We start from the raw sequence: 27,770 nt of genomic DNA, 5'->3' as shown, positions 1-27,770 counted from the left end.
TGTGAAATGCTCTCATTCAGTGTACTGAGAAGTGTAGTCCTCTGGGAAAGGATAGGGGGTGGCCTGAGGCAGGTGCTTCACCCTGATCCTGGAAGAAGTGTGATTTAGGAGGTGGAATGAACGGAGCGTTGAAAACACTGAGCCTGTGGCAGTTTGCCAGGTTCAATACTGGAGTGAGTAAGTTAGGGGACCTACAGCACTGCCCCAAATCAGGTTTAAAAAAAAAACCACAATCTAGGAAAAGTAATCCCACTGCTTCTTAATGATCATGGCAAGAGAAAAGAAAGACTCTGGTGCTAGCGAATGAGCACCAGGGCTAAGCTTCTTGGTGGTCATCTGAAGGGCTATAGGAAAGATGATGATGTCCAACCTAGCCTTGAAGGACTTTCCTATTTTAAACACAAATTTCTTTTTTTTTTTCTTTTTCTTTTTTAGCAACAGTTAAAAGACTCCCAGAGTTTCAGATAGGGAAATTGAGGCATAAAAAATTAGTTACTCCTTACTCTTTGTAATGGTAGGTACTACTTTGGACCACTTCCAACATGAAGCTGCTTCTTGTAAGCACCATTCACAATGAGAAGTCAGCAGAGAAAGCAGAGCTTAAAAGTATTAAAAGTAGCAGGTTATCAAGAACTCTGGTAGCTGAGGGACAATAGTTACATGAATGGTCAAAGCATTCTGCCGAAGCAGTGATGGCAATGAATAGATCCAGGAGTATGTGCACAGCAGGTAGAAGTGTGCATGGATGTGTGTTCGGATAAGAGTGTGTGTGTGTGTGAGAGAGAGAGAGAGAGAGAGAGACAGAGACAGAGACAGAGACAGAGACAGAGACAGAGACAGAGACAGAGGCAGAGAGAGACAGACAGACAGAGAGAGGAGAAAGAGAAGTATGTGTGAAAAAGCACTGGCTTTTATGAAAGAGTAATAAAGGCTAGGTAGATGGCACAGTGAATAAAATTTTTGCCTTTCAAGAATAAGGCCATGGGTTCAATTTCCAGAACCTATGTAAAAGCAAGTTGGGCATGGTGGTGTGTATTTGTGATCCTAGCACTAGGGAAGCAGAGACAGGCAGATCCCAAGAACTTGCTAACCAACTAATTTTACAAAGTCCAGGAGATGGGTCTAAATAGCATGTATAATCTGTGCATGGTGGTTTCCTGACTCTTCTTGAGGTCAGGGATTTGGGACAGTAGAAACTTAGCTCTCTCTGTCTCCATGTTTCTCTTAACTCTGTTCAGTCCTTAAGCACAGTAACAGTGTGAAGTTCTTCCCAATAAAGCAGCTGTGACTGGTAAATTCCTCCTGGACAGGGCTGGAGAGGAGCCCCCACCCTCCCATCCAACTCCCAACTTCTTACATCAAAGAACCCGACCCTTATCTCTCGTCCTGTAATGTGAAATACAATCCCCAGAACTGTAAAATATTAAACAATTTGCAAAAATGAATAACAGGTTGAAAAAAAATAGACTGAACCAAATTTAAAGGACTTCAAAAGCAGTCTCTGATTAATATTGGCTACTTTTCAACTGCAAATGCAAAGATTCAGGGGGGCTCAATCAGCAGTGGGATGCAATCCCATGGAAGACTAGACAGGTAAACTGCCCTCACACCACAGGAGGCAGCCAAGCTCACACACTTGCCTGGGACAGAGGGTCTCAGGTTGAAAGCTGCTTAGAGAGAAACAGAACAACCTCTGAACAATGAAGAACGGTGCAAGGCTGCGTGTGAACAGGTGCTCCTTTGTACAGAAGAAAACCACAGTGTTAAAAACTCAGCAAACTAGTCAATAATGAGTCCTCGATAGAATTTGTGGGTGTAACTTCTTGGTACATTAGGAAGCAGGAGTGGGTGGGTTGGTGTGCAGGGGGAAGGGGAAGAGAATAGGGGGCTTTCAGAGGGGAAACCAGGAAAGGGGATAACATTTGAAATGTAAATAAAGAAAATATCTAATAAAAATAGGATTTGAAAAAAAATTACGGTTACAAGCTTTTGTATTCAATAAAAGTTTTCCATCTCATACCATTTAGGAAATAATGCATGCTATAACATAGCAATATAACATGCAGGAAAATGTTCTAACAAATATGAAAAGAAAATGTTTACAAATTTTCACTCAAAAAATAAAATAAAATAATAAAATTACATCATTTCTACCTTCCCTTTCCTCTTTCCAAACTTTCCCATATCCTCCCTCATTGCTGTCTTTCAAATTCATGGAATCTTCTTAAAAATTATTACATCTATGTATACATATACACATATATGTGATTTTTTCCTATTAAGTATGTATCTAAAAAATTCTGACAATACAGCAGTTCTGTGTATAAGTAAAAATATATAGGCTAAATGAAAAAAAAAAAGAAGGAATAAAAGGAAACATGGTCTAATCTCTATCACAGGGGCTAACTCCAGGGTCATGAACAAATAAATATCTGGGAGAACTCAGGAGGTTTGCAAGAAAAAAAAAAAGTTTATATAGGTAACTATGCGTTGAGTGCCCCTGCAGCAGGTGGGGGTCAAACACCCAAGCTCAGCAGCTCATTCATTCTGTAAAATTCAGGAATATTTAGCTTCCCGAGAGAGGCAGAACATGTCCCTGGCCTCCACACTGCTTGTTGAGTTTACTGCACAAGTCTTAGCGAGCCTCAAAAAATGGTTCTTCAGAAATTTGAGAAGTAACACTTGGCTCTTGTTTCAGCACCTACAGCTGGACCAACCACACCCAATGGGAACCCAGTGGACGAGTGTGACGACGACCAGGCCAACTGCCACAGTGGCACAGGTGATGACTTCCAGCTCACAGGTGCAGAGCCCACCCTCATCCCATCATTGTGCCTTGTCTGTCTGTGTCCTCTGTGCGTGTGCTTGTCACTCATGGTGGTTGGTGGCAGGGTGTTGGCAGGGCCCCTGGAGAATGGAGCCTTGCCACCCCATGTGTGGCTTCATTTCCTCATGCCACTCATGTAAACACATTACTCCTGGTGGCTGCATCTGTTTTTAGAGCTGGGTGTGCTGAGTTCATCGCCAGGCAACTCCTCCCATTGTGGCATGCACACCTCCCATCCCCAACCGCACACTGGGAAGCGTTCACTTTCCTTTCCTAATGAGGACAAAATTGTTTGAGTGGAGACTTTATCCAACAAATTGATCGAATTAGACTTCTAATTTTAATGCAGCTTTTAAGTTAGGATTTTGTAAATCATTTAATATTGAAATTTACTAAGGCCAGATCACATCAGCCCTGCTGGCAGATGCCTCAGGTGGGAGGGAGTGCACCAGTATCTTGGGGTTTGCCTGTTGCTACTCTCACGCTGCCCAAAACCACAAAAGCTACAAAGAAACCACTCTTTCCACTCAGAGTAGCAGAGTAAATTAATAAATGCAGAGATGGGATTGTCCACTTCAAAATTGGCCAAGGCACTAAAATTCATACCCTGATTTTGCAAGAATGTATCACAGGACCCTTAAGACTAAGTAGGACAGAAAATCTGACATTTGTTTTATTTTGTATATGCATGTGCTTGTGAAAGTCAGAAGTGGACACTGAACATCTTCCTCAATTTGTTCCTTTTTATTTTTAGGAGCCAGAGTCTCACACTAAACCTGGAGAGTCTCTAGTTTGGCTGACCACTTAGCTCTAAAGAGCTTTCTGTGTCTACCTACCTCACTCTGGGGTTAAACACATGTTCTTCGGTGCCTAACTGTGTTTTAAAAGCCTGTTTTTCTTCTTGTTCTATACCATATGAAAAACAACCACACTGGATTTAAACAGACAACGACAGTCACAGGCTGCAGAGACACAAATCCTTCCCTGGCTCTTAGGAGAGTCCATACTGGACAGATGTAGTTTAACACATTCAGTTAGAGCCTAGAAACATGCTTTGAAGGTCTTCAGACTCATGCCAGGCCTTTATACACAATCCTACTTGGAAAATGTTGGTGACAATAACAAATGTCAGGAAGGACCAGAGCAGGAGATCACCTGTAGTATTGTAGTGCAGGTAGTCTATGATGCAGGCAGCTAGTTGATGTCTGGTGTACTGTAGTAGCTGTAATTGGTTTGGGTGACCAAGACATCAGGCTAGGCTTGATATCCATATCAAAACATATACACATGGAAGAGTTGTGCTTGCACATAGTGGTCATAGAATGACATGTGAGAATGGATTTAGCTTTGCCCTGACCAGGTGGTTGAGCTCACAGCCTCTCAGGAACACAGAGGATGGGGACCTTTCTGGGCCAAAGACAAAAACTGGCAGTGACATAGGAAGGGGTCTGGCCCTCATCGAGCAACATGCCCAGCTTCAAGAGGCCAGAACAAGAAGAGCAAGTACAGGCTGTTGTTCTTTACACAGACACAAGCTATTGTAGCAAAATAGAGATGCCTAAGAGACTGACTTGCCCTAGGTACCCAGGCCCTTTGGTAAGTTCCCAGACGGTTAGACCTCTACTCCAGCTTGCTTTTTTTTTTCTGATCACATGATTGCCCCCCTTTTCACTTCAGCTTTTTCTTTTCAGCTTCATGCACATAACTTTTTATGTGGGTGCTGGGAATCAAAGGTCCTTAGGCTTGTGCAGCAAGTACTTTGCTGAACTGTCTTCCCAAACCCCTTGACCCAGAGCTCCCATAATGAATTTTAATGAACAAAATTGAAGGTGTTATCATGTAATTTTCTAATACTGCAAGGCTGATGGCTAAACACATTAGAGCAAAAATTTAGGGAATGTCCCTTGGTTCATTTCCAATTACTTCAACATCTCTCCTCTGGAAGAGAGAATGAGCTCTAGGCTCCAGGGTAAAATGCAGGTTAAAAAAAAAAACCAACCCAGAAATGTAGCACAGCTAACAAGAACTTTTATATTTAAGTCCCAATCAACTTGAAACTGTTGTCCTCCAAATTTCCAAGACAATCACTTATCATATTGCTATGAGCTATCAATGCAAATCTTACATATAAATAACCACAAACCATAAAACATTATTCCAGTTAACGCAGGGGCATTTTTACACCAGGCAACAAATTCTGTGGCTGATATAGAAAGAGTTCTATCCCCAAGCCAGACCTCATACAATCGTCCCAGAGTTGCCTGTAAGCCAGCCACCCCAAGCCTCAGGGTTCTGTGGGCCCAACACAGCCTCAGTGAAGTCCCTCATAAAAAGGGGGCATTTCAGTATCACAGTACACCCTTTTCAGTTGCCCTATGTGGAAGGCTCTTATCCTTATGAGCCCTAGAGTGGTCAGTTAATATTGATTAGAAACAAAGGCTCGGATTTGCTCCTCATATCCGAACAAATGGTCTTCTCATTTTTACGTTAGTTCATGACTGAGCCAACTGAAACTACAGCCTTTGAATGAATAGGGCAAGCCTGTTAGCCTGGAGCAAAGTGCGTATGAGGCAAGCTGTGGACCCTAGAAAATATGTCATTCAGAGTGGAAACAGTGACAGCCCTTGAGAGGACAAGGTTTTGTTTTACCTACAGTGCAGAAAAGGTTTCTTCAGTAGAGAAAAAAAAAAAAAATCCTTCTTAATTTTTTTTTAAGTTGCCATGGCAAGAAAGAAAATAGTTATTTTCTTAGATCTTAGACTAGTGTATCTCAACAATTCTAAAAATCTGTGCCCATAGTTAGAATCTCAGGGGCTGACCATGAACAGACCACAGCCCACCAAGAACACATAATCAATCTTATTCATTCTCATACTTCATTTTCATTGGTTATATTAAAGTCAAAATTAAAATGTGTGTGTGTGAGTGTGTGTGTGTGTGTGAGAGAGAGTGAGAGAGAGAGAGAGAGAGAGAGAGAGAGAGAGAGAGAGAGAGAGAGAGAAGAATTCAGTTAACCCAACCTTTCATCTGTTAAACACTCACTCTGTGAGGCTACCTGCCCCAGGCAACTTTCTACAAACAAAACCCATTCCTCCTAAACTTACACCTGACTTAATTAACTCTCTATATGTAAAACACACACACACACACACACACATCCTGAGCTCACCTAACCTAAGCACTTCTAAACCCCTAGAGCAATGGTTCCCACCCTGTGAGTCCCCACCCCTTTGACAAAACTCTACTCCAAAAGATAACTGTTACATTCTGACTCGTAACAGTTATGAAGTAGCAATGGAAATAATGTTATGGTTGGGGTCACCACAACATGAGGAACTATATTAAAATGTTGCAGCATTAACAGGGGTAAGAACCACTGGTCTAGTCAGCATAGACTCACATTACCCTTTTGGCTAAATGTGACAGGCCTACCAACTTTGGCCAGACTTTGGGTATCCAATATAATAAAAGCCAGTGGGAGTTTTCTCACTTGAACTCCAAGAGTAGGGCATGTGGGAAAAAAGTTGATTCTCTCTTGAGCAAGTACTTATCCAATCAGGACATTCAGAGTCTGTTCAAATTCTCCTGGGATGACATGTCTGGATATAATGGAGAACAAATACTCCAGGCAAATGCTATTACTCACAAATAATTCTGACATTCAACTGAACTATGCCCCTTGTTAGGAACTGGAGACCTTGTATCTCTGTTTTCTGGCCAAAGTTAAGTTGCTTAACCCCTGAAGTTGCTCAACTGCAAACCCTTTTGAAAGGCAGTGAGTGGGAGGTGAAATTTCACCTTGAGCCACGAGGACCCACCAGTGGAATTCAGCTTACAGCCTGTAACAAAACTGATCATGCGTATCAGATATGAAAGTGACTGTTCACCTTGAATCTCTCTCCTCTCAGACTACTGGGGACAGTATGCTAATGTTTTCTGGCCTCCATCCAATCCTGCCATCAGAAACTCCTTAACTCTCAGTGTGCATAATCCATTCCTTTCCAGTGCCTGCCTACTTTACTGAGGCCATGTGCATATGGCCCTCCTTTAGTATTTGCACTCTGGGAGTGGGACATGGTAGTGCAAAGAGTCAGCTCAGAAACCTCAAGATGTTCCAAGAACAAAATATTGCAGCTTTGTAATGCATCACAGCACATTTAATGTGAATTCTGGTCTGTGGAGCTGTAGGAAAGGACAGGCCTGTGCAGAGATCATCACAGATCTGCATGAAGTGAGGCAGAACACCCTGCAGCCTCTCCATGCCTCTACCCTAAGTAGGCCAGGGTTTATACTCTGGAATGAAGATCAATTCATTGGGGCAAGGAAAATGGCTTAACAGACAATGCACTTACTACACAATCATGAGGAGCTAAGCTCGGATACACGTAAAAAGTCAGATGTGCCAGTGTGCACCTATAATCCCAATGCAAGAGAGGCAGAGACAGGATCTCCTGCAATAGTTGGTCAGTTAGTTCAGCCAAATCAGTAAACTCTAGGATTATTAAGAGGCTCTATCTCAGAAATAAAATAGAGAAGTCTGGAAAGGACTCAATGGTTAAGAGCTTGTATAAAATTTGAGTTTGGGTCCCAGCATCCATGTCAGGCAACTTACAACTGCCCATAACTCCAGTTCTATGGAATCCAATGCCCTCTGGCTTACACACACACACACACACACACAGAGAGAGAGAGAGAGAGAGAGAGAGAGAGAGAGAGAGAGAGAGAGAGAGAGAGAGAGACCGGTGCATTTAAAATATACATAATTTAAGGTAATGTGGAGATCAATTGAAAAAGACACTGCAAAAGATGCTGACCCCTGGTTTCCACACCATATCTATCATCTATTTATCTATCTATCTATCTATCTATCTATCTATCTATCTATCTATCTATCTATCTACATATCTATCTATCTATACACAGTAACACAGAAGACCCATTACATGCACCAGAATCTGTGCAGATACACTAGAGAAGAATGGTTCCCTTAAGCCCCTGAATAAAAAGCAGCACAGCATTGTTTCCCAGACCCAGTGAGTCAAAGACTCATCTGAGAAGCTCTGGAAAATAATTTATTTCAAGGCCTTTTCTCCCAGAGATTCTGTTCCCACTGAGGTCCCTGAGGGGATAAGTAGGAAACTACAATGACTAATCAAGGTTATTCTTGTGGCAAGTTTGAGAACACTGTTTAGGGACCTGGCAAGACTTAGTAGAGTCCTTGCTTCCCAAGAATGAGTTATAGTGCCATGTGTTTATAATCCCAACACTGGGGTGCAGAGATAGGAGGGTCCCTCGGGCTTGATGGCTAGCCAGCCTAGCCTAACCAGCAAACTCCAGGTCTTAGATACAGACCCCATCTCTAAGGTAATGACTCAAGGTAATATTGACATCTGAGATTAACCTGTTGCTTCTGTATACTATATCACACACATTCATGGACACACTGACACACATGTATAGATATGAATGTATCTTCATATGCAAGAATGACACACACACACAGAGTGAGAGAACACTACTTAGAACAGCCTAGACTGATGGTGAGTGGGGAAGGCAGAACAACCACACAGAAGAAAGTTAAAGTCTGTAAAAGGCTACAACCCATCCCCTGACAGAGATTCCCAAGGAAGTCCTAGGCTGAATCAAAGCTGAAAGTATTCACATAATTACTGTCCAACCCTCAAGTCCCTTGGGATTGGAACAAAGTGTTTATCCCCTTTGCCTTCAGATACCTTCCACCACTTCTCCAAAACATTCTGAGCAGAATATTTGTTCTTGGAAAAAAAATAAACAGCTATGCCATAGGAAAGAATGAAGCAGGAAGAACCATGGCCATCCATTTTAAATCTTCAGTTTTAAAAATACCGCATGGGGACTGACCTCATGACTTCCCTGAAGGCACACTTTTCAGACTCTAGAAACTATTGGATGCTTCAAGGTATAGGTCAAGTTTAATACTTAAGTCAGTGAGAAGGGTAGAGCCCTGGCATTTCACTGTTGAAACAGAATGCCATATTTAGCCCTAGCATAAAGTCCCCAACTCCTCATGCCTTCTGGATGCTTTATGATAAAACATGCCAGGATATATGGCATACTTGAAAATCACTATGAGAGTTTTCACTACCACAACCAGCAAAGAAGAGAGCTGCAGGTAATGCATTTGCTAATTAACACATTAGTGTGTATATGTGATATTGTACACCATAGAGAAAATGTTTATTTGTTCATTTAAAAAATTGTAAAACAAGGCTGGGTGTGGTGGCGCACGCCTTTAATCCAAGCACTCGGGAGGCAGAGGCAGGCGGATTCTGAGTTTGAGGCCAGCCTGGTCTACAAAGTGAGTGCCAGGACAGCCAGGGCTACACAGAGAAACCCTGTCTCGAAAAACCAAAAAAAAAAAAATGTAAAACAAATGTGTAAGTTTTTTTTTTAAGTAAAGCTGTTAGAGTTGGGACTATAGATCAGTTGATAAGGGGCTTCCTGTCAAGCCTAAGGACCTGAAGTCAGCCCCTAGAATACACACACACACACACACACACACACAGCTGAGTATAGTACAAGCTTGTAGGTGGGGAATGAGTCCCTGGGACTCACTAGCCAGCCAATCTAGCCTACTTGTGTAACCCTGTTTCAAAGGAGCCAAGTGATATTTCTGACATGACACCTCAGATTATCTTCTAGCATCCACATGCACATGCTCCTGCACACTTAATGTGAATCTTCACACACATGTAAACATACACAGAACATAACATACATAAAATTAAAACAATCTTATGGTAATGTTGTTTGAATTAGATAGACGAAGATTCAGTCAAATGTGATTGGTCTGGAAAAGAACTAAAGTAAGAGTTTTCTGTGAGAAATGTGTAGAAATGTGAGCTTGTAACACTGTTGCACACTGCCTCTGTTTTCTTATTTTGGTATGCTGCTGCTCTTATTTTTCAGGAGGCACCACTGTCCTGGCCACAGAGAAGCCAACCATTATAGACAGCACCATCCAATCAGGTATCAAAATCTAAGGTGTCTATATTCCATGTACCCCTTCCAATCCCACTACCAAAATAGCATCACTGAGCTTCCTGGCTTCAGTTGCTCTAAAGGCCTAGGAGAACAGCAAAGCTGTAAAAGCCACATGCTTTTGGTACCCAGTAAGCCCCAGAGAACAGGGTTCCCTTCCTCATCAGTCATTGCTGAATGACATGTCCCAGCTACCCCCCTCCCCCCAGGGAATTGAGAGACATACTTTGTTTAATTACAGCACAGCTCTGATGTGGCCTGTGTTTGCAAACTAGAAGAAGGAAAGAAATCTCACAAGCCACAGCCTAACTATTTATTTTCATCACCATTCTGCAAAATCAAGAAGCGCAAAGTTTGTCTGTTGTGCCTGCCACAGAGTTGGCAGTTTTACAACAGCACTTACAGAGGGTGTGCCACAAGACTGGCTCAGGAAACCAAGGTTTACACTGTGCCCTGGCTGAGAAACACCCTGGGAGCATCCCCCTTATCCTTTAGCTCAGAGGAAAACCCAAGGACTCTGTCCACCCAACCGTGCGTGCGGGTTATCAAAGGCTGCCCTCTTTTGTTTTCTGTTAGTATTCTGTGACATTCTTCCCCACAGACTCACATGAAGGGAAGCAGTTGTATAAGCAACCAGAGGTTTTTTTTTTTTTTAGATACTTTAGAGTTAATCATTAGAGGAAGGTGAGAGGGTCAGCTTCCCAGATTCTTCCTTTTCCTTTATTGAAGTTCACTCAGCCTTGGCCTCTGCAGTCATTTATTAATGGACCGTGTGGTGTGTATCGGTGTTTCCTCCACACTGACTGCCTCACAGAGGACTAGAAAGGACTTCCCTAATTAGCATGCTTCCTTAAAGGCCACTGTTACCATTGACCTAATTAAACTGTAAGACAAACTTCTTTGGAACTTTCCCCCAGTTTTCAGGAGTTCAGCTGACAAAATGCTTGCTCCCGCATCCCAAACCCCTCAGACGTTAGGCAAAGAAAATCCCCCAAATGCTGTGTTCCTGTTCATACCTGTTGTAATTTGACTTTAGTCACAGTGTCTGTCTGCAGATATTTTACTCTTACCTGTCTGTTACCAGGAGGACAGCCCTAGTCTGCATGTTCCAAGTGGGGCTTCTCTGTGGGGGTGAAGCTGTAGGACTATGACTCTCAATATACTATCTTTGGCCCTCTATCAGAAGAGGATGAAGGGAATATATGAAGTTGTGATGACGCCATGTACATTTTAGTTGCTCATCTAGTTTCTTTTCTTGTCAGAAGTGATTAGAAGCACCCTGAAGTGGTCTCTCTACTGCTTCCTTAGTCTTTCATCTCCTCTATTAAATGAGCATGGCTATCTTCAGAAAGCATGAAAGTGAGAGTCATGGTGACCACACCAGGAGAGGTTTTGATAACACATTTGCTTTCAACGGGACCTCTTGGTCATGCTTGTGAAGGTCTTATAAACAAGGGGCTGTCAGCCCAATCTTAGGGTTCACCAAAGTCAGAGGGCAGGTGTACAGCGCATGAATCCGTAAGATTTGTTACTACCACCATCTAGACAAAGACTGATTCAAACAGCCTGGCTGATCATAGAGATAGACAATGTCTATATGGTTTCCTGTTTATTCCATTGTTTGAGTTATAAATCTAGTCTTCAGCTCCTCACTGGAGGGTATTGAACTGTTGACCTTTAAAAGCTATCTGTTCACTGCAACCTTCTGGTTAGGTCACTGCATGGGCCTCACAGAGATGAAATGTGCTTCCAGACAGAGGTCTAGCTCAAGGTGAGGCTGACCACACCTAAAACTTGATGCATTACAGGCCTCCCACTCTTCACAGATGACCTCAGACAGACCCTACGTCTTCATCAAAAAAATTCTGTTTTCCTGAGCAGTTACAAACTAAGCAAAATCTTAAGATTCTGTTTTAAGATCTGAGTGAGTATCTCAGTAAGTGTATGCAAGCACTTACCCTGCTGTGCAAGCATGAGGACCTGAGTTCCATCATCAGAATCCACACAAAAGCAGAGTATATGGAGCATGCTTAGAGATAGAGACAGGCAGATCCCCATGGCTCGCTGACTAGCAGGCTTAGCCTACTTGGCAAGTTCCAGGCCCTGGTGAGAGCCAATCACAAACACAAGATGGATGGTGCCTGAAGAATAACATCTGAAATTGACCTCTGACTTACACATAGACATACACACATATATGAACATATGCATACACACATAGAGGAGAGAAATTTATCTTGAGGATTCTGCTCAATACAATAAATTCAGCAGGAATACAATATCCATATACTGCCTAGGTTGTTGTCATTAGAGGCATAAAAGGCTATTCATGCTTGGACAGACCCCTCTGTTTAATGCAGTTCTCTTTGCAAAGGACTTTGACCCTCTGAGGGTCTTTCCACATCCCCATAGCAGCTCACAGTATGTTGGTGACTTATGATTGTGTGGGCTTCCATATCCCTCTTGCTTGGACTTTAGGACCAGCTGATAACCAAGCAGTGATCATACTAGATAGGAACCTCGACTTGAAAATTAAATCCTTGCTCACATCCTGTGCTTAATGACCCAACTGCAGGCAAGATCCTTTCAGCAGCGCAGCTGGCATTTGCTCACAGAGGCCATAAATTTGTTTTAAGTTCAGAATATTGTTTCCTGCTATTTTTAAGAAGGGATTTAGTCCAATTACTACTATTGAATTTAATGAGAACTGTGCACAACTCCAGGGCTGAGTAATAATTTAAAAGCTTAGCCATCAGGGTCCCTGCATCTTCATATCTTTCCTCTACTCAACTTTCTTCTCTTCTTTCTCCATCTTTTTCTCCTTCTTTCCTGATCCTTATGCAGCTTTTTGGCTTTTTGTTTTTTGTTCTTTGTTTGTTTTTATTTGTTTGTTTTTCCCTCTACAACTGTCTGTTGATACTTTGGATGTTTGGTCACCTTCATATCCAAGGTGAATTGCCAGCACTGAATTCTACAATCGAGATCCCAGCCCTACTGTAATGCATTGATTTTATTTTATTTTATTTTATTTTATTTTATTTTTTGGCTATTTCTAAAATGCTAAGTTCATATGCTTTACAATGTAATAAGAATGTTAGCCAACATAATGCACAGTGTGGTTTTCTGGACCAGAGAGCAAATTTTATGTGTTAGCAAAGTAGATGGAACCACTTATGAAGCTTTTCTGCCCTTTTGCATAATTTATAAAGCAGACTGAAGGATAAAAAAAGTCAAAAACCTCACACTTTCACATCAACATTTCCTACCATGAGGTTACACAACAGTACATTCCAGGGCAAGGATGTTGACTATGCCATCTGTGAAAGTCAGTTTTGCTGCCCAAGGGTAGTAACTTCAGGAGAGATTTTTGAGCCTCATGAAGTTCCACTTCATGCTTCAAAATCTTACACGTGAAAACTCCCTCTCCTTTGACACTCAAGCTGTCCTTTTGCACTAGCTGACTCTGTACAAATGCTCACATCATGTGACCAACTTCTCTTTTGGAACCAACTCTTCCCACCCTTTGAGAGGTCACATTACCTCCTGATTATAAGGACTTATACCCCACTTCCTTGTGATTATTCATAGAGCGAGTTCCTTGCAAAATCTGACAGTAGCACTTGAAAAAAAATCCTTGGAAATCAAAACATGCATAGTAAATAATTCTTATCCATTTAATAAATCTTTCTATTAAAACCCCTCACACCATTGTTCAGTGGGGGGAGGGGCACTGGAAAGACCTGGAAGAGCAACTGAAAGGACTTGAAGAATTTCGTATCAAACACTTGGGCAAGTTAAAGAAATGCTAAGAAAAAAAAAAGACGTGGTCTCTGTCTGACCCGAAGGCAGCCCATAATAGCATGCTTTCCTTTATTGTACCCAAGTCTTTTCAAGACTCCACTTCAGTTGGACAGACACCCATGATGTGGCTCTATCCAACTCAATACTGCCATCTTGTGGACGACTAATTTCAGGCTTGATCTGCCTGGGGACTGGACAAAGATCTCATCTTTGGGATTGTTTTTAGCCTCTGCTGACTCCTCCCCAAACAAAACCCTATCACTTCTTTTCTTTTCTCTTCTTTTCTTTTCTTTTCTTTTCTTTTCTTTTCTTTTCTTTTCTTTTCTTTTCTTTTCTTTTCTTTTTTCTTCCTTCCTTCCTTCCTTCCTTCCTTTCTTTCTTTCTTTCTTTCTTCCTTCCTTCCTTCCTTCCTTCTTTCTCTCTCTCTTTCTTTCTTTCTTTCTTTCTTTCTTTCTTTCTTTCTTTCTTTCTTTCTTAATACTTCTGAACTCAAGACCCTTTCAAAGAACTGAGTTGAGTAAATGAAAGGCTTTCAAGTTAAGGATCAGTAAGATCAGACGCCTTCCCGCAAATCCATTTATGTTTTCAGCTTCCAAAGGAAACATTTGGAAGATTTTAAAAAGTGTTGCTGAAGAGTCAATGTTTAAATGAATTTGGGCTTTATGTGACCTCAAATTGAGGTTTTAAGTGCGGCGAACAATTGATATGCAAATTCAGAAATTCACCAAAAAATAAATACAAATAAAAAGACTTGGTCTGAAATTAATTGACCTGATGGAAAGCACAGAAGAAAGGAAATAATCTCAGCAAAATGCTTCAGTCATTCCTTCCTGACACAAAGCTTGGGCCATTATCTGGTGTGATGAGAAGTGAGACTCAGGGCTAGGCTTCCTGCCAACTTACATCCCAGCTTCAGACACTTGTAGCTAATCTCTAGTAAGATTTCTATCATTGATGCTTATCAATTTTTATGGTTCATCTTCAATAATATTATTGTTCGTATTGACTACTGTGCAACTAGGGAAAATACCTCTGATGTTTCATACATAAGCATCTTGAAAAGTAATCTTCCTGGAAATCTCACATAAACCCAATTTGATGAGCAATCCATAATCTTTCTAAAGGTGGACCCAAAACAGAAAGAAGAATGGTAATGCTAAATGTGATTTTGTAAACATTTTTGGCATGTTCATGCATCTGTTATTTTCTTGGTAATCTTAAGTTTGGTAGATTTTTCATAGCTTTAGAACAAATATGGAATTAAAATAAATGATTCCCATGAGAGTATTAATGGCCTTCCTGATCATGGTGGTTAATTCTTCCCTTATGTCTGTCTGTCCTTCCCCACTGAAGAGTTCCCGACATACGGTTTTAACTGCGAGTTTGGCTGGGGCTCTCACAAGACATTCTGCCACTGGGAACATGACAGCCATGCACAGCTCAGGTGGAGTGTGCTGACCAGCAAGACAGGGCCGATTCAGGACCATACAGGTAAGAGTGCCACCATGGCTCCATGCTTGGCACATCTTTGGTTACCAGGGAAGGTTCCTGACACCTATAACTTTATGGATGATAAGAAATACCAGTAGCATTCATTCAATGATTATTTTTTTTTCTTTCTTTCTGGAATTGTCAAGGATTCTTTCCTTAATAGAAAGAGGCTTAGGACAAGAAGAGGAATTCTGATTGCATCTGGCTATGGGTTGGCCTTCCTAAAAAACCAAATGAGCAAGGAATGGGGGAAGGGGGTAACATGTGAGGTCAATAATAGATATATTCAGTGAACTCACACTCATTATATTTTTCCAAACTTTTACCAAGGATAACTTGAGGCATTTTTAGTAGGAGGGAGTAAAACAGCTTAAAACCAGACATGATACATGCTGGCAGTCCTGGCACTCAGAAGGGACAAACAGGATCAGAAGTTCAAGGTCATCTTGGCTACACACTGAGTTCCAGACCAGCATGGGCTATGTGAGGCCCTGTCTCAGAAAAGGAATAACTGCACGATGGACACACTATGCATAGTCACATTCGTCAGTGATATCTGCATCCTAGAATCTGCACCAATGATCACCAGACACAGTACATTATCTTGGTGCTTCTCTGATCCCCTGAAGTAAAGGGAGAACAGTGCGGGGTAAACTCTCTTACAGGAGACATCTCTCAACCTAGCCCATTTTCTCCAGCTTCCACATTCCAGCTCTCAACCTGTACTTTCCTCCTGCGAAGACTTACTGGACAGGAATGAGTACACACAACTAATTCAGTGTGTTCCTTCCCAACCTGATCCTGGCTTCTTTACCCTACATGAGGTTCTGACACAGACAGACTCGCTACACACACCACCACCACCACCACCACTACCACCACAGCAACAATAACAACCAACCACTACCACACTCCTGAACTTTATTCAGTATAGGTCTATCAAAAGACCCCTAAGTTGAATATTTGGGATCCTGAAGGACCCTCAGATTCTCACAGGCCATCCCAGGGGGTGGCTGGCTTGTGGGATGGGTAGAAGGTGCTCCACCCCTCTTCCGTTCTGCTGTTCGCTTTTACATGGTGAATATAAGCACAGAGTAAGCTAAAGAGGCCTCTTTCTGCCACGGCCACCTCCTTTCCTAATGAGAGTGACAAGGAAATTGGATAAAATTGGACTCCTTCAATTCCGAGACACTTTCCATTGAATCTTAAGACAAGCGGTTTTAGAAAACTTAAAATACTTTGACTGTAAATGGCACTGTACACATAAATGGCATCAGATTAACTAAATGCAATTAGCTGAGATGAAGGCAGTAATGGTGGAAAAATGGATGCAAAGTGAAGTGAAATGGCTCAGTAGGACCTGACATTCAAAGAGGGTGAAAAGCTATGTTAGCCAGAAACAAAAGCTAAAAGGCTTACAGAAGCAGAGTGCTAATTGAGAAAATGAAGACACAGTTCCCGACCCAGAGTCTGATAAAGTGTCTGAGAGGAGGGGAAACACCAGCACTTTCTGCTCTGGGAAATTGGAAGAGGAGTGTGTTTCTTAGATTCATGGTAGAGAAGTATGATTCCTTCGGACTATGTGGCTCCTTTGTTCTCCCAGTTGCTGAGACTAACTGGCAGCTAGCTCTGCCTTAACTAGAAAGAGCCTCCCACTGCAAGACAGAAATGGGATCATCTGAGACAAGCAGGCATGCCTGGCACGGAACTGTGAAAAAGGAACAGTCTAGATGAAAAGAGCCCCTGCCTGCTAACTCTCATGAACATAGGCATTCACTGAATTTTCACTTCTTTTTTTAAAAAAGACTAGGACTCATTCATGCCAGAGCTGGCCTTAAGTTCTCACTTGTAGCTGATGAGAACCTTGAATTTCTGATCCTCCCGTCCCCACTTTGGATTGCTAAGGTTATAGGCATCTGCCACCATTCCCAGACTTATATGATACTAGAGAATGAAGCCAGGACTTAATGCATGCTAGGCAAACATTGCACAAACTGAGCTGCAAACCCTTCCCTGCACTTTTAATAGTATTTGGAAGCTAGGCACAGTGGTGCTCACTAGAATCCTGGCCCTCAGCATGAGGACCACAAGTTCAAGGCCAGCCCAGGCCGCATAGTGAAACCCCTTCTAAAAAACAATGATAATGATGAACTTTGCAAATTGGATGTGGAAGCATTTTTAAATTATTACTACTTAAGTAAAATTCCTAATTTTGAATGTAAAGAAATCCCATTGGGTTTTGTGCTTTTGACTATAGGAATAGATCTGTGTACCTCTTTATAAAGGATTCCAGCCTCTTCCCTTTGTTCACTGAAAAAAATGTCATTTGAGCAGGTCTTTTATCCAGCAGCTGCCATGCTCAGCACTGGAAATATATGTACAATTGGCTTCCATATGTGCCTCACATTAAATAGCACATTTGCATAAACTCTACCTATATTTACCTCTAGCTAAAAAGATTTCTATTTTAATTATAGTACCTAATATAGCACAAATGTTATATGAATAGTCCCTACAGTGTGTTGTTTAAGGGGAAAAAACATTTGTTCAATATGGACATAATTTGGAATTTTTTTTATCTGAAGTTGGTTGAACTCAAAATTTTGGAACTCACCAACACACATTGTGCATTGCACTCAACCACTTTGTCCAAAGGACTTGAGCATAGACTTTTTTTTTCATAATGTTCATGGGTGCTGAAGGAGGATAAGGAGGAGGACCTGATGTCTAGTTGTAGGTAGAAATCATCACATTGTGGCTGGAGGGGTGTCCAGGGGCAGAGGCATGCTATAAGAGCAAAAGAGAACCCAGTGAGGACTCGGGAAATGGTTCTATAGTAAAGTGGCTCTCATGCAAACACAAGGACCTGAGTTCATGTTTCTAGCACTCATAAAAAGCCAGGTGTGGCCTTGTGTACTTATAATCCCACTGTTGGGGAGACTAGAGGGTCTTTTGCACTGATGGTCAGCCAATCTAACCAAATCAGAGACTAAAAGTTCACTAAGAGACCCTGTCTTAAAACAAAGTGGAGAACTGATTAAGGAATGCCCAGCATACATTTCTGATCATCACACACACACACACACACACACACACACACACACAGAGAGAGAGAGAGAGAGAGAGAGAGACTCACACATGACTCAAACAGTCAGGGAAATTTATGGATCCACTCACTGACTTAATAAGAGCATCTATGAGATCTATGAGAGCTTAGGTTGATTGCCTAGTAAGGGAAGGGAGCTGCTTACTAAAACACTTAAGACGCTACTGAAATAAAGCATACAGACATGCCCACACATGCACAGTGAAAAGGTATCTCGTAGGTTTACAAGCCCGTAGGCCAGCAGAGGAAGCACCCTGCTGCCCTCTGAGACCTAAGCATCACATTACATTTCCAGTTACATCATGTGAGGTGTGGGAGTTTGTGATTCCTATTCATAGAGCAAAAGGTGGCCCACAGGTTGTGTGTTTAGACCAGGTGGAAGCAAGAACAGTCGTTCCCACTGGGGGTGATTAAAACAGAGCCAACAGTAAGTCCTTATGGCGCCACAAACATCACCATTGCCAAAACAGCATGTTCAAATGAGCCTCAGATATGCAAACTTACTTCTTCTTAGGCCGGAAGCACAGCAAACAGAAGCAAGCTTGCAAATGAGAATCAAACTCTTGGGCACACTTGAGAAACCCATAGATCATTAACATGAACTAAAGGGAAAATAAGAACAATTTTTAAAGATGTTTAGGAATTGGCAAGATGGCTCAGTCAGGGAAAAAAGTGCTTGCTTTGTAAACACAAGGATATGAATTCATTCCCTAGAATCAATCTTTTAAAAATCAAAAACAAACAAACCAGGTATGGTGGCTTACACTTGTTTTCCTAGCTCTAGAGACAGGTGTTTGCTGTGAGTTTGCTGGCCAGCTAGCCTATCCTTTTTTGGAGTTGTAAGTTGTTAAGACTTGGTCTCAAAAAAAAAAAAAAAATAGCACCTGAAAAATAATACCTAAGATTGTTCTCTATCTTTTACAAGCATAGTATGAGCTCCTGCACACATGCATGTACTTGACTATAGAGGCAAGCATGTGCATACATGTGTGCACACACAAACATACAAATACATATATATATATACATGCATATACACGCAATATATGTGTGTGTATATACATATATATACACATATGTATATATATGTATGTACGTATGTATATATATATATATATATATATATATATATGAATGAATGAAAAGCATGATAGAAAAAAAATTAAGCAGCCAACAGGTTGCTTCCCAGAAGACAGTTATCAGTATCTCAGCTAATGCCCTGGGTATCCGAGTGTACATGGATGTGCTTAAACATTAGTCAGACACGTTCTTAAAAGTCTGTAGAAAGACTGTGCTTAGAGTCTACCTTTGATAGTATGAAGACAGATATTATATGTAGCCTAGTTCCCTGTGATACCATGATCTGGGTAAACAGTACTCAGAGTCTATTTAAAGCCTCTTTGAGCATGGCCACCAGTGCCTATGGGGTTCCCAATAATTGCATCTGCTTTCTTCACTGCTTGGTTCCTTGGTACCCAGCCCAGGAGAATGTGTTTCTTGGTAGTACTTGACAGGAAAGAGAGAAAAGATCTGTAAAAATTTTGCTGGTCTCCCTGACACACAGTTTTGCCTCAGCAGGAGATGGCAACTTCATCTATTCCCAAGCTGATGAAAATCAGAAAGGCAAAGTAGCCCGCCTGGTGAGCCCTGTGGTCTATTCCCAGAGCTCTGCCCACTGCATGACCTTCTGGTACCACATGTCCGGCTCTCATGTGGGTACACTGAGGGTCAAACTGCGCTACCAGAAGCCAGAGGAATATGATCAACTGGTCTGGATGGTGGTTGGGCACCAAGGAGACCACTGGAAAGAAGGGCGTGTCTTGCTACACAAATCTCTGAAACTGTATCAGGTATGCACCCTTCCACAAAAGGAGGGCTGGGGTTTTCAGGACACTGGGATAATGTGTAAAATTCTTCACCACCCTAAACTCTTGCCTCCATAATGTTTGGGTTGGTGACATATCCCACTGTCTCTTAGATGACATCAGGGAAAAAAAATTTCTCATCATAACTTATTTCTGAGATGTCATAGATAGCATCCCTTTCATTTAAATATTCTTCCCTTTTAAAGTTTATCTTTTGAAAACTACATGTTTGAATCATCTCTACCACTAATAGAGAAGAATACGTAACTTTTGTGCAATTTCATGAATTTAACTTACATGCATTCTCATGAACTTATGCCAACACTTCAACTGAGAGAGTGTAAACATTGATGCTGAAGAGACAGAACTTGAAAATATCATGAAAATCATCTCATTTTTTTTCAGGTTATTTTTGAAGGTGAAATCGGAAAAGGAAACCTTGGTGGAATTGCTGTGGATGATATCAGTATTAACAACCATATTTCTCAGGAAGACTGTGCAAGTAAGGATGGGTTTGGGCTGGAAGTGAACAAAGCCCTTAGCCCTAGCAGGATCCTTAGCATGTGATGGACTTTGCCTTGTCATTTAGTCCAGAATTCACATGCAAGATAACAGGGGATAAGTGTAGGTCAGTTTATCTTCACTTACTTGTCTGTCTAGTCACTTAGAAAGTCTGATTGACGCCTCCAGAATCCAAAGACTGTAGGCTTTGAAGTCATATCTAGCCTATGGTAACATTTTGATGGAGAGTAGAACACTCAGACATCTGGTCTATTCTGATATCTGAGTGTGGAAACAAAACAGTGGGCCTTCGAACATGTTGATCACAGAGAATTTAATTAAGATTACATTGTCAATGAGTCACAGACACCAACATTCATCATTGCATTATAAATCAGTAGCTGCTTCTGACTCTGCTCTAGCTGACGTGACTTGGCAGGTAATGACTACCAGAGATCTGCCTAACAGGGTTGTCATGATGGCTATCTACAATCCACAGATGAAAGCCAATTCATATTCCCAAGATCTTGATCCATAATTACAAATAGCATCGCTAATGACAATGTAATAGCACAGTAATTAGTCTTAGGCTCCATTTGCTACACTGAAACTTTTGTGATATATCATTATATAATAGTCTGTTAATTATAACAGAATGGAATAAGCCTGCTGGGCAAATTGAAAACAAAGGAGTCCTGTTGGTTGCAATGGGTTTTGGTCTTTTCTACAACTTACAAGTCTTTTATTATATAATACATTGAATATATGTAATCCCTAAAGGGGCAATAATTTTATACCATCAATTGAAGAAGCTGAAGGAGGAAAAACAGTGAATAATGGCCTGCCTTTTCATTCTACATAAAGAAACCTCTTTAATGCCACCCTATCCAGCATCTTTGCAAAGTCATATAGTTTAATAGTTCAGCTGGCATTGTTTTTGTAAATTACTCATTTCTATGGCTACCTGGCAACTTGAGTGTATTTTCCCTATATATAAGAAGGAATTGTTTCAGGGACAGAGAGAAAAAAAAAAAACAAAACTCAGTTCAGGCCAGCAAATTCTAACTAGCTATGCACTATATACAAAGCAATGTGCCAAGTGATACAGTGAATTATATGGACATTGGTCTTGTGAGCTTTATCCTTTAGTAGCTCTTGCCAACTTAGATATATCAATAAAGAGTGGTCTGAAAGGGTTGCTGAGACAAGATGAAGAGCTGAGCTGGGACTCCTAGTATCCAGGCATAGTAGCACACATACATACTCTCAGTACAGGGGAGGAAGTTACAGGTAGATCCCTGAGCACATAGGCCAGCCAATCTACCTGAATCAGTGAGCTCCAGGTTCAGTGAGAGATCCCGTCTCAAAAACTAAGATGAAAAGAAATTGAAAAAATGACACTTGATATTAACCTCTGGCCTTCACCTGCTTATGTGAGTAATTATATAATTGTTCACCAAAAATATCTCATTGAGCAACCTAGTCATGGAGGCTACTAATACCAACTACAGATTCACTATTCATTTGTACACATTTACGAATGCATTTATTATGTGTTAGACAAGATTTTAAATGGAAGAAAACAGGACTCAGGACTGTTCCCAACCCTGAGGCTCCATAGAATTTTATTTTATTTTATTTTATTTATTTCTGAAAAAGCATAGGAAGAAGTTCCCTACCCCAAAGAGTCATTGTGCTACATCAAAAGCCAGTTTAACACAGACCAGCAGTAGGAAGCAGCCATCGGCACACTAAGCCCTCATAGTGATGGGTCCATTCCACATGCTAAAACCTTTCCCCTGCCCTTTACAGTGTCTTAACAGCATTTCCAAGCCATGTAACTGGATATTTTCCTATCTGAACTATAGAAGCCAAGCAGAGGGGTTGGAAGGTTTCTGTGCAGCTTGTGTGTATCATATCTGTTTTGTTTTATTGGCAGTTTAAACATCTTTTTTTCATTTTCTTTTTCTTGTCAGAACCAACAGACCTAGATAAAAAGAACACAGAAATTAAAATTGATGAAACAGGTAAATTCTCTTACTGTTTAGCCTCTTTTAATTTTCTGTGGTTTTTGTTGTTTGTAGAGAAATGTCTCTGGAATCCTAAATACACTAGTGTCTCCAGGCAGTTCAGATAAAATGTGTCCCTGTGCTTGGCAAGTGGGTGTGGATTAGATCATTGTCTGTCCCTAGCTGCCTAGGGGTGACACTGTGAGGTTGTACTCCCAGGAGTATGCCCCATTCCTCCCTGCCTGAGCTTTGTCACTGAAACATAATCACAAAACTGAAAATTGTAGAAACTATTCATATAATCATTCGAAGCCAACAATTTTTTTTTTGTCTGTTTACCTCTCAGATGTAATCTTGAGGAAGGCAGAGGGCTTAGCTTCTCTGAGAATCTTGTCCTGTTTTCTTTCCCTGGTCCCACAGTCTGTGGTGACATTGAGGATATGACCTACTAAGGAATTACTTTCCATTCCATGTAACAAAGACATGTCATCTTGAAGCCATGGGATTTACTCCCATTTGACAGACAGCATGACTGAAACATCAGTAGCACAGCTAATTGGGGATAGCCTTGGGTGTTTGATTAGCTCTAAATGTGTACTTTGAGTTAGCAATTCTCAGGGTTCAGATGTAAGACATAGTATCACAGGTAGATCCTGGAAGCTTCCAAACATTACCAGCATTGCTCACAGCTAGCACAGGCAGTGAGGTACCATTACCATCTATTGCCATTGGAAACATAGTCCTACTCTGTCATAAACTGATAGAAATAATAAACACACTTCTGTGTTGTTGCAAATATTAACACATTACCAAGTCCACACAGCTGTAAACTTTATTAGAAGTTGTTTCAAAACAATCTTTCATCAAGGGAGAGCATATTAATATGCCCCCAAGGCTTGTTTTCCCCTGTTTAGGGACTCACATCTCATATTTTTAGTTTTGCTGATTGGAATCTCAGTTGATCAGAGCACCATTAAGTAAACACCACACAAGCTGCCCATTAGCATTTCAGTCCTGCTCCTAGTACCAGGTAATTAGGCTCAAAGCTCCCATGCTAATAACTTCTCATGTTCCACTCTAAAGCAAACACATCCCCAGTGACTCCTTTGCAGAGCAGCGTGACAGTCTCCAGCAACACTACCAGGGCAATGAAGATACTGATTATTAAATGTCTTCTATTTGGCACAACACAAACACTGTTTCTCAGTCCATGCCACAGCCCTTTCTGCATGACAGGAGTAGGCATTAACTTACTCAGAAAAAAAGTCTCCCTTTCAGTCTTACTAGCACAGTCTTAGGTTTGAGGGATGTTCACTGTTTTCTGGATATAAACCCATGGGGACACTAGGAACAGCATCCCATAGTGACACTGTACTGAGACTGCTTGGAGGGTCAGGCAGATGTCAGGAGAATGTTTTAATCCACCTGTCGAACACACTAGATAACTGTGTGACAGAGATTTGACAAAACTTTATGCCTGCACATCTGAGGCTGAGGATGTAGCTCAGCTGGTAAAATGCTTGCCTAGCATGCACTAAGTTTTGGGTTTAACCTACAGCAACGTATGTATTAGGCATAATGGTCCATGTCTACAATCCCAACACCAGGGTAGTGAGGATCGGCAATACAATGCCATCCTCTGCTATGTGGCAAGTTCAAGGCCAGCCTGGGATTTTGAGGCCTTCCTTGTCTCATCAGTGACTAACTGGATAAAAACTATAAACACATCTGTCAGCCTAGAGTGATTTAGACTAGGTTATGACTTTGGTGTCCATATCTAACTTGGAGCGCCCTTCCCTTTATTCCTGATTTTCTATGTACTCACATGTAGCCTCTCGGTGTTCATGAGTCAATATTGTCTCCTTCCTTAGGGAGCACTCCAGGATATGAAGGAGAAGGGGAAGGTGACAAGAACATCTCCAGGAAGCCAGGCAATGTGCTTAAGACCCTGGATCCCATCCTGATCACCATCATAGCCATGAGTGCCCTGGGAGTGCTCCTGGGTGCAGTCTGTGGAGTTGTGCTGTACTGTGCCTGTTGGCACAATGGGATGTCAGAAAGGAACCTATCTGCCCTGGAGAACTATAACTTTGAACTTGTGGATGGTGTAAAGTTGAAAAAAGATAAACTGAACCCACAGAGTAATTACTCAGAGGCATGAAGGCACGGAGCTGGAGGGAACAAGGGAGGAGCGCGGCAGGAGAACAGGTGGAGGCATGGGGACTCTGTTACTCTGCTTTCACTGTAAGCTGGGAAGGGCGGGGACTCTGTTACTCCGCTTCCACTGTAAGCTCGGATGGGCATCCACGATGCCATGCCAGGCTTTTCTCAGGAGCTTCAATGAGCGTCACCTACAGATACAAGCAGGTGACTGCGGTAACAACAGGAATCATGTACAAGCCTGCTTTCTTCTCTTGGTTTCATTTGGGTAATCAGAAGCCATTTGAGACCAAGTGTGACTGACTTTATGGTTCATCCTACTAGCCCCCTTTTTTCCTCTCTTTCCCCTTACCCTGTGGTGGATTCTTCTCGGAAACTGCAAAATCCAAGATGCTGGCACTAGGCGTTATTCAGTGGGCCCTTTTGATGGACATGTGACCTGTAGCGCAGTGCCCAGAGCATATTATCATAACCACATTTCAGGGGACGCCAACGTCCGTCCACCTTTGCATCGCTACCTGCAGCGAGCACAGGAAAAAGAAAAGAAAAAGAAAAAGAATTAGACTATTTTGTTTGCAAAGTACTGTGGCCTCAGTACCCATATAGCTGTCAGCTCTGTTTACCAAGCAATACCGACAGATTTTCTTGATGTTTTCCAGTGTTGTACTGAATCTCGTGTTTGTGACCTCCATTCAGAATACCATACCCTGCAGCCACCAAACTGCTAGCACCCGGGTGTCCCGCTGATGACCACCACAAAAGTCTTCGGCACTGGCTAGTCTTCGTCCTCTCAAGTGCCTTTTTGTTTGTACTGGTCCCTTGTGTCCCGTGGATGACCCACTCTGTTTCTGGTGAAAACCCTTCTCTTCAATCAGACCTGGTGGCCCACTGACTAAGAAGAAAGTATATTTTAGTGTGCTATGCCAACCCCGGGAAGGCAAGGGCTCTGAAGACCTGGCAATGTGGCTTAATCAATCTGCTTTTTTCTGAAGTTCAATGTCAATGTCTCTTGACCCTTTGTATAAAGCTGCAATGTTCTCTCTCGTTGTTCTTACCTATAGGATGTATTTTCAGATACAAACTCTTGGTTCTTTCTTTCCTTCCTCTATCTTTTTTCCCTCTGGAAATCAAAGCATTTGCCACTGTCCAGGATGAACCTTGCAGCTTTAACCTGCTGGCAATGGCAAACAATTTTACTAGACTTTATGTTTTAAGATAATTAAGTAAGGGGAACTCCTAACTTTGTCCTCCAGAGTCTAACTTTGGGTTTCTTGTTAACTGGTTAAAGTGACAGTATCTTTTTTCCTTAAGCCATGTGTTCATACTTTCTGATTAGATTGAAGTTTGATATGAATATTTGCATCTAAAATCATAAGTTGAAAGAGAAAGAATACCAACTGACTTTCAGACGAGACCCACAGGAAGCACAGAATAAAATCCCCAAGTCTAAAAGGACATGGAAACTTTACATCCAAATATGCAAAATGAAAACCTTCTTGTTTTGTTACTGGGTCAGAGAATAGTGAAAAGAATAGCTCACTTAAGGAATAAACAATAATCCTGATGCCTGAGGCAAAACTATTTTAAGACCAATCAGAAGGGGTATATAAAATCAAAACAAATGTTTAGAACAATCCATTCAGCAGAAACCCTGAAAAGATAAATTTTAATGAATGCTTCTAGAAACTTCCAATGACTCATAAAGGAAAAAAAAAAAAGCCTACCTTAGGACTGGCAAGATGTCCACCTCAACAGCACAAAGAGGTAAATATTTTAACCCAAAGCAGCTTCCAGCTGGTAGATTTTTGTCTTGATGGGCTGTCCATAAGAACTCCCAGCTCTTTCCCTTCCTTGTGCGGCTGTAGGTCTCACTCAGTTATGTTTCTTAGAGATCACATTTACTTCCTGGACAAATGGTTTTTGTTCACCCTGGTTTAATGGGATTGAGAATGTCTTTTTTCCAGGAAAGTATTGATCACTAAAATAAAGAATATGTTTTTATTCCCAGAGCCATCAATTCACTTGTTATAATCATACTGGGGGGGAAAGCATTAATTAAGACTTTGTTTCTAAGACAACAAACTTGACCAGTGTCCTCAGCCAAGGAAAAATGATACTGCAACTTTAAATTTTAAAGTACCTTGCACTGATAAATATATTTAAAAGTTATATGTTTATAAAGTTATTAATTTGTAAAGGCAGTGTTACAAAATGTTCAGTTTATATTGTTTTAGATTGTTTCGTAATTTTTAAAGGTGTAAAATAACGTATTTTTTCTTTATTGAAATCTATAAGACTTTCCGTAGTAAGATGTCTCATTTCCTGGTATATTATTGCTTCATGTTTTGTACCCTCATAAAATTTTGTGCAAATTTTTTTTACAGAAATTTTTATTTTCTATGATGCTATGTATGACACTTGTAAATTGTTTCAAAATGAACAGCGAAGCCTTAACTTGAAATGACATTTGTATTCTCTGAGTAGCATAAAAACCACCTAGAATGAACTGTAACTTAAGCTCGAAACTACACATTCCAAAGAAGCAGTTGAATTAAACATTTTCATAAAAATCCCAAACCTGATGGCTATTATTCCATTAGCTCTGTTCTTGTTAAAGATGTTGGAGTCAGCCCACTTTCTAATACCTTCTAAAATTTAAGTTATCTTTTCAAAAATAATCTTACAGTAGGTAGAGAACAAGGAGACCCTTTCCAACAGTAGGAATCTGAAAGCAGGGCTTCAGAGCTGAAAGAGGCAGAATTGGCCTCCAAGTGGACATTTTTTTCCACCCAAATTATATCAGTTTTTATATCCATATGGTGAGGTTGATTTGTGATATTACTGGTTACTACTGGTGAGCTTTGCTTCTGTAAGAAGCAGGAAGGGAATGTATACGTTTACATACTAATTATATATTAAATATAGGGGAAAGGGGAAACAGCATCGTGTTACAGCTGTCTATTTGGTAAGCCTTAGGGAAATGAAATGCC

At 41.2% G+C, this 27,770-nt stretch overlaps 1 protein-coding gene across 6 annotated transcripts in view; it reads left to right on the top strand.

The window, feature by feature from the left end:
* The window catches only part of Nrp1 (neuropilin 1), a 146,724-nt gene extending 119,367 nt beyond the window's left edge, over positions 1–27,357 (top strand). For 5 of the 6 annotated variants that reach the window (XM_021169251.3, XM_021169250.3, XM_021169249.3 and 2 more), the window contains 7 exons: positions 2,699–2,803; positions 9,776–9,835; positions 15,002–15,139; positions 19,824–20,095; positions 20,516–20,612; positions 22,588–22,638; positions 24,492–27,357. In XM_021169251.3, coding sequence (XP_021024910.1) covers positions 2,699–2,803; positions 9,776–9,835; positions 15,002–15,139; positions 19,824–20,095; positions 20,516–20,612; positions 22,588–22,638; positions 24,492–24,781 — 1,013 coding nt within the window. In that variant the 3' untranslated portion in view covers positions 24,782–27,357. The remainder of the gene's footprint in view (positions 1–2,698; positions 2,804–9,775; positions 9,836–15,001; positions 15,140–19,823; positions 20,096–20,515; positions 20,613–22,587; positions 22,639–24,491) is intronic. The other variant, XM_021169252.3, reaches the window with a different exon arrangement.
* Positions 27,358–27,770: the final 413 nt, after the last annotated feature.

Source organism: Mus caroli, unplaced genomic scaffold (genome assembly GCF_978045245.1).
Source record: "Mus caroli unplaced genomic scaffold, Mus_caroli_1 scaffold_10, whole genome shotgun sequence".
NCBI lineage: Eukaryota > Metazoa > Chordata > Mammalia > Rodentia > Muridae > Mus > Mus caroli.
Note: the sequence above shows the minus strand (reverse complement) of the source record. Positions and strands in the feature narration are given on the sequence as shown.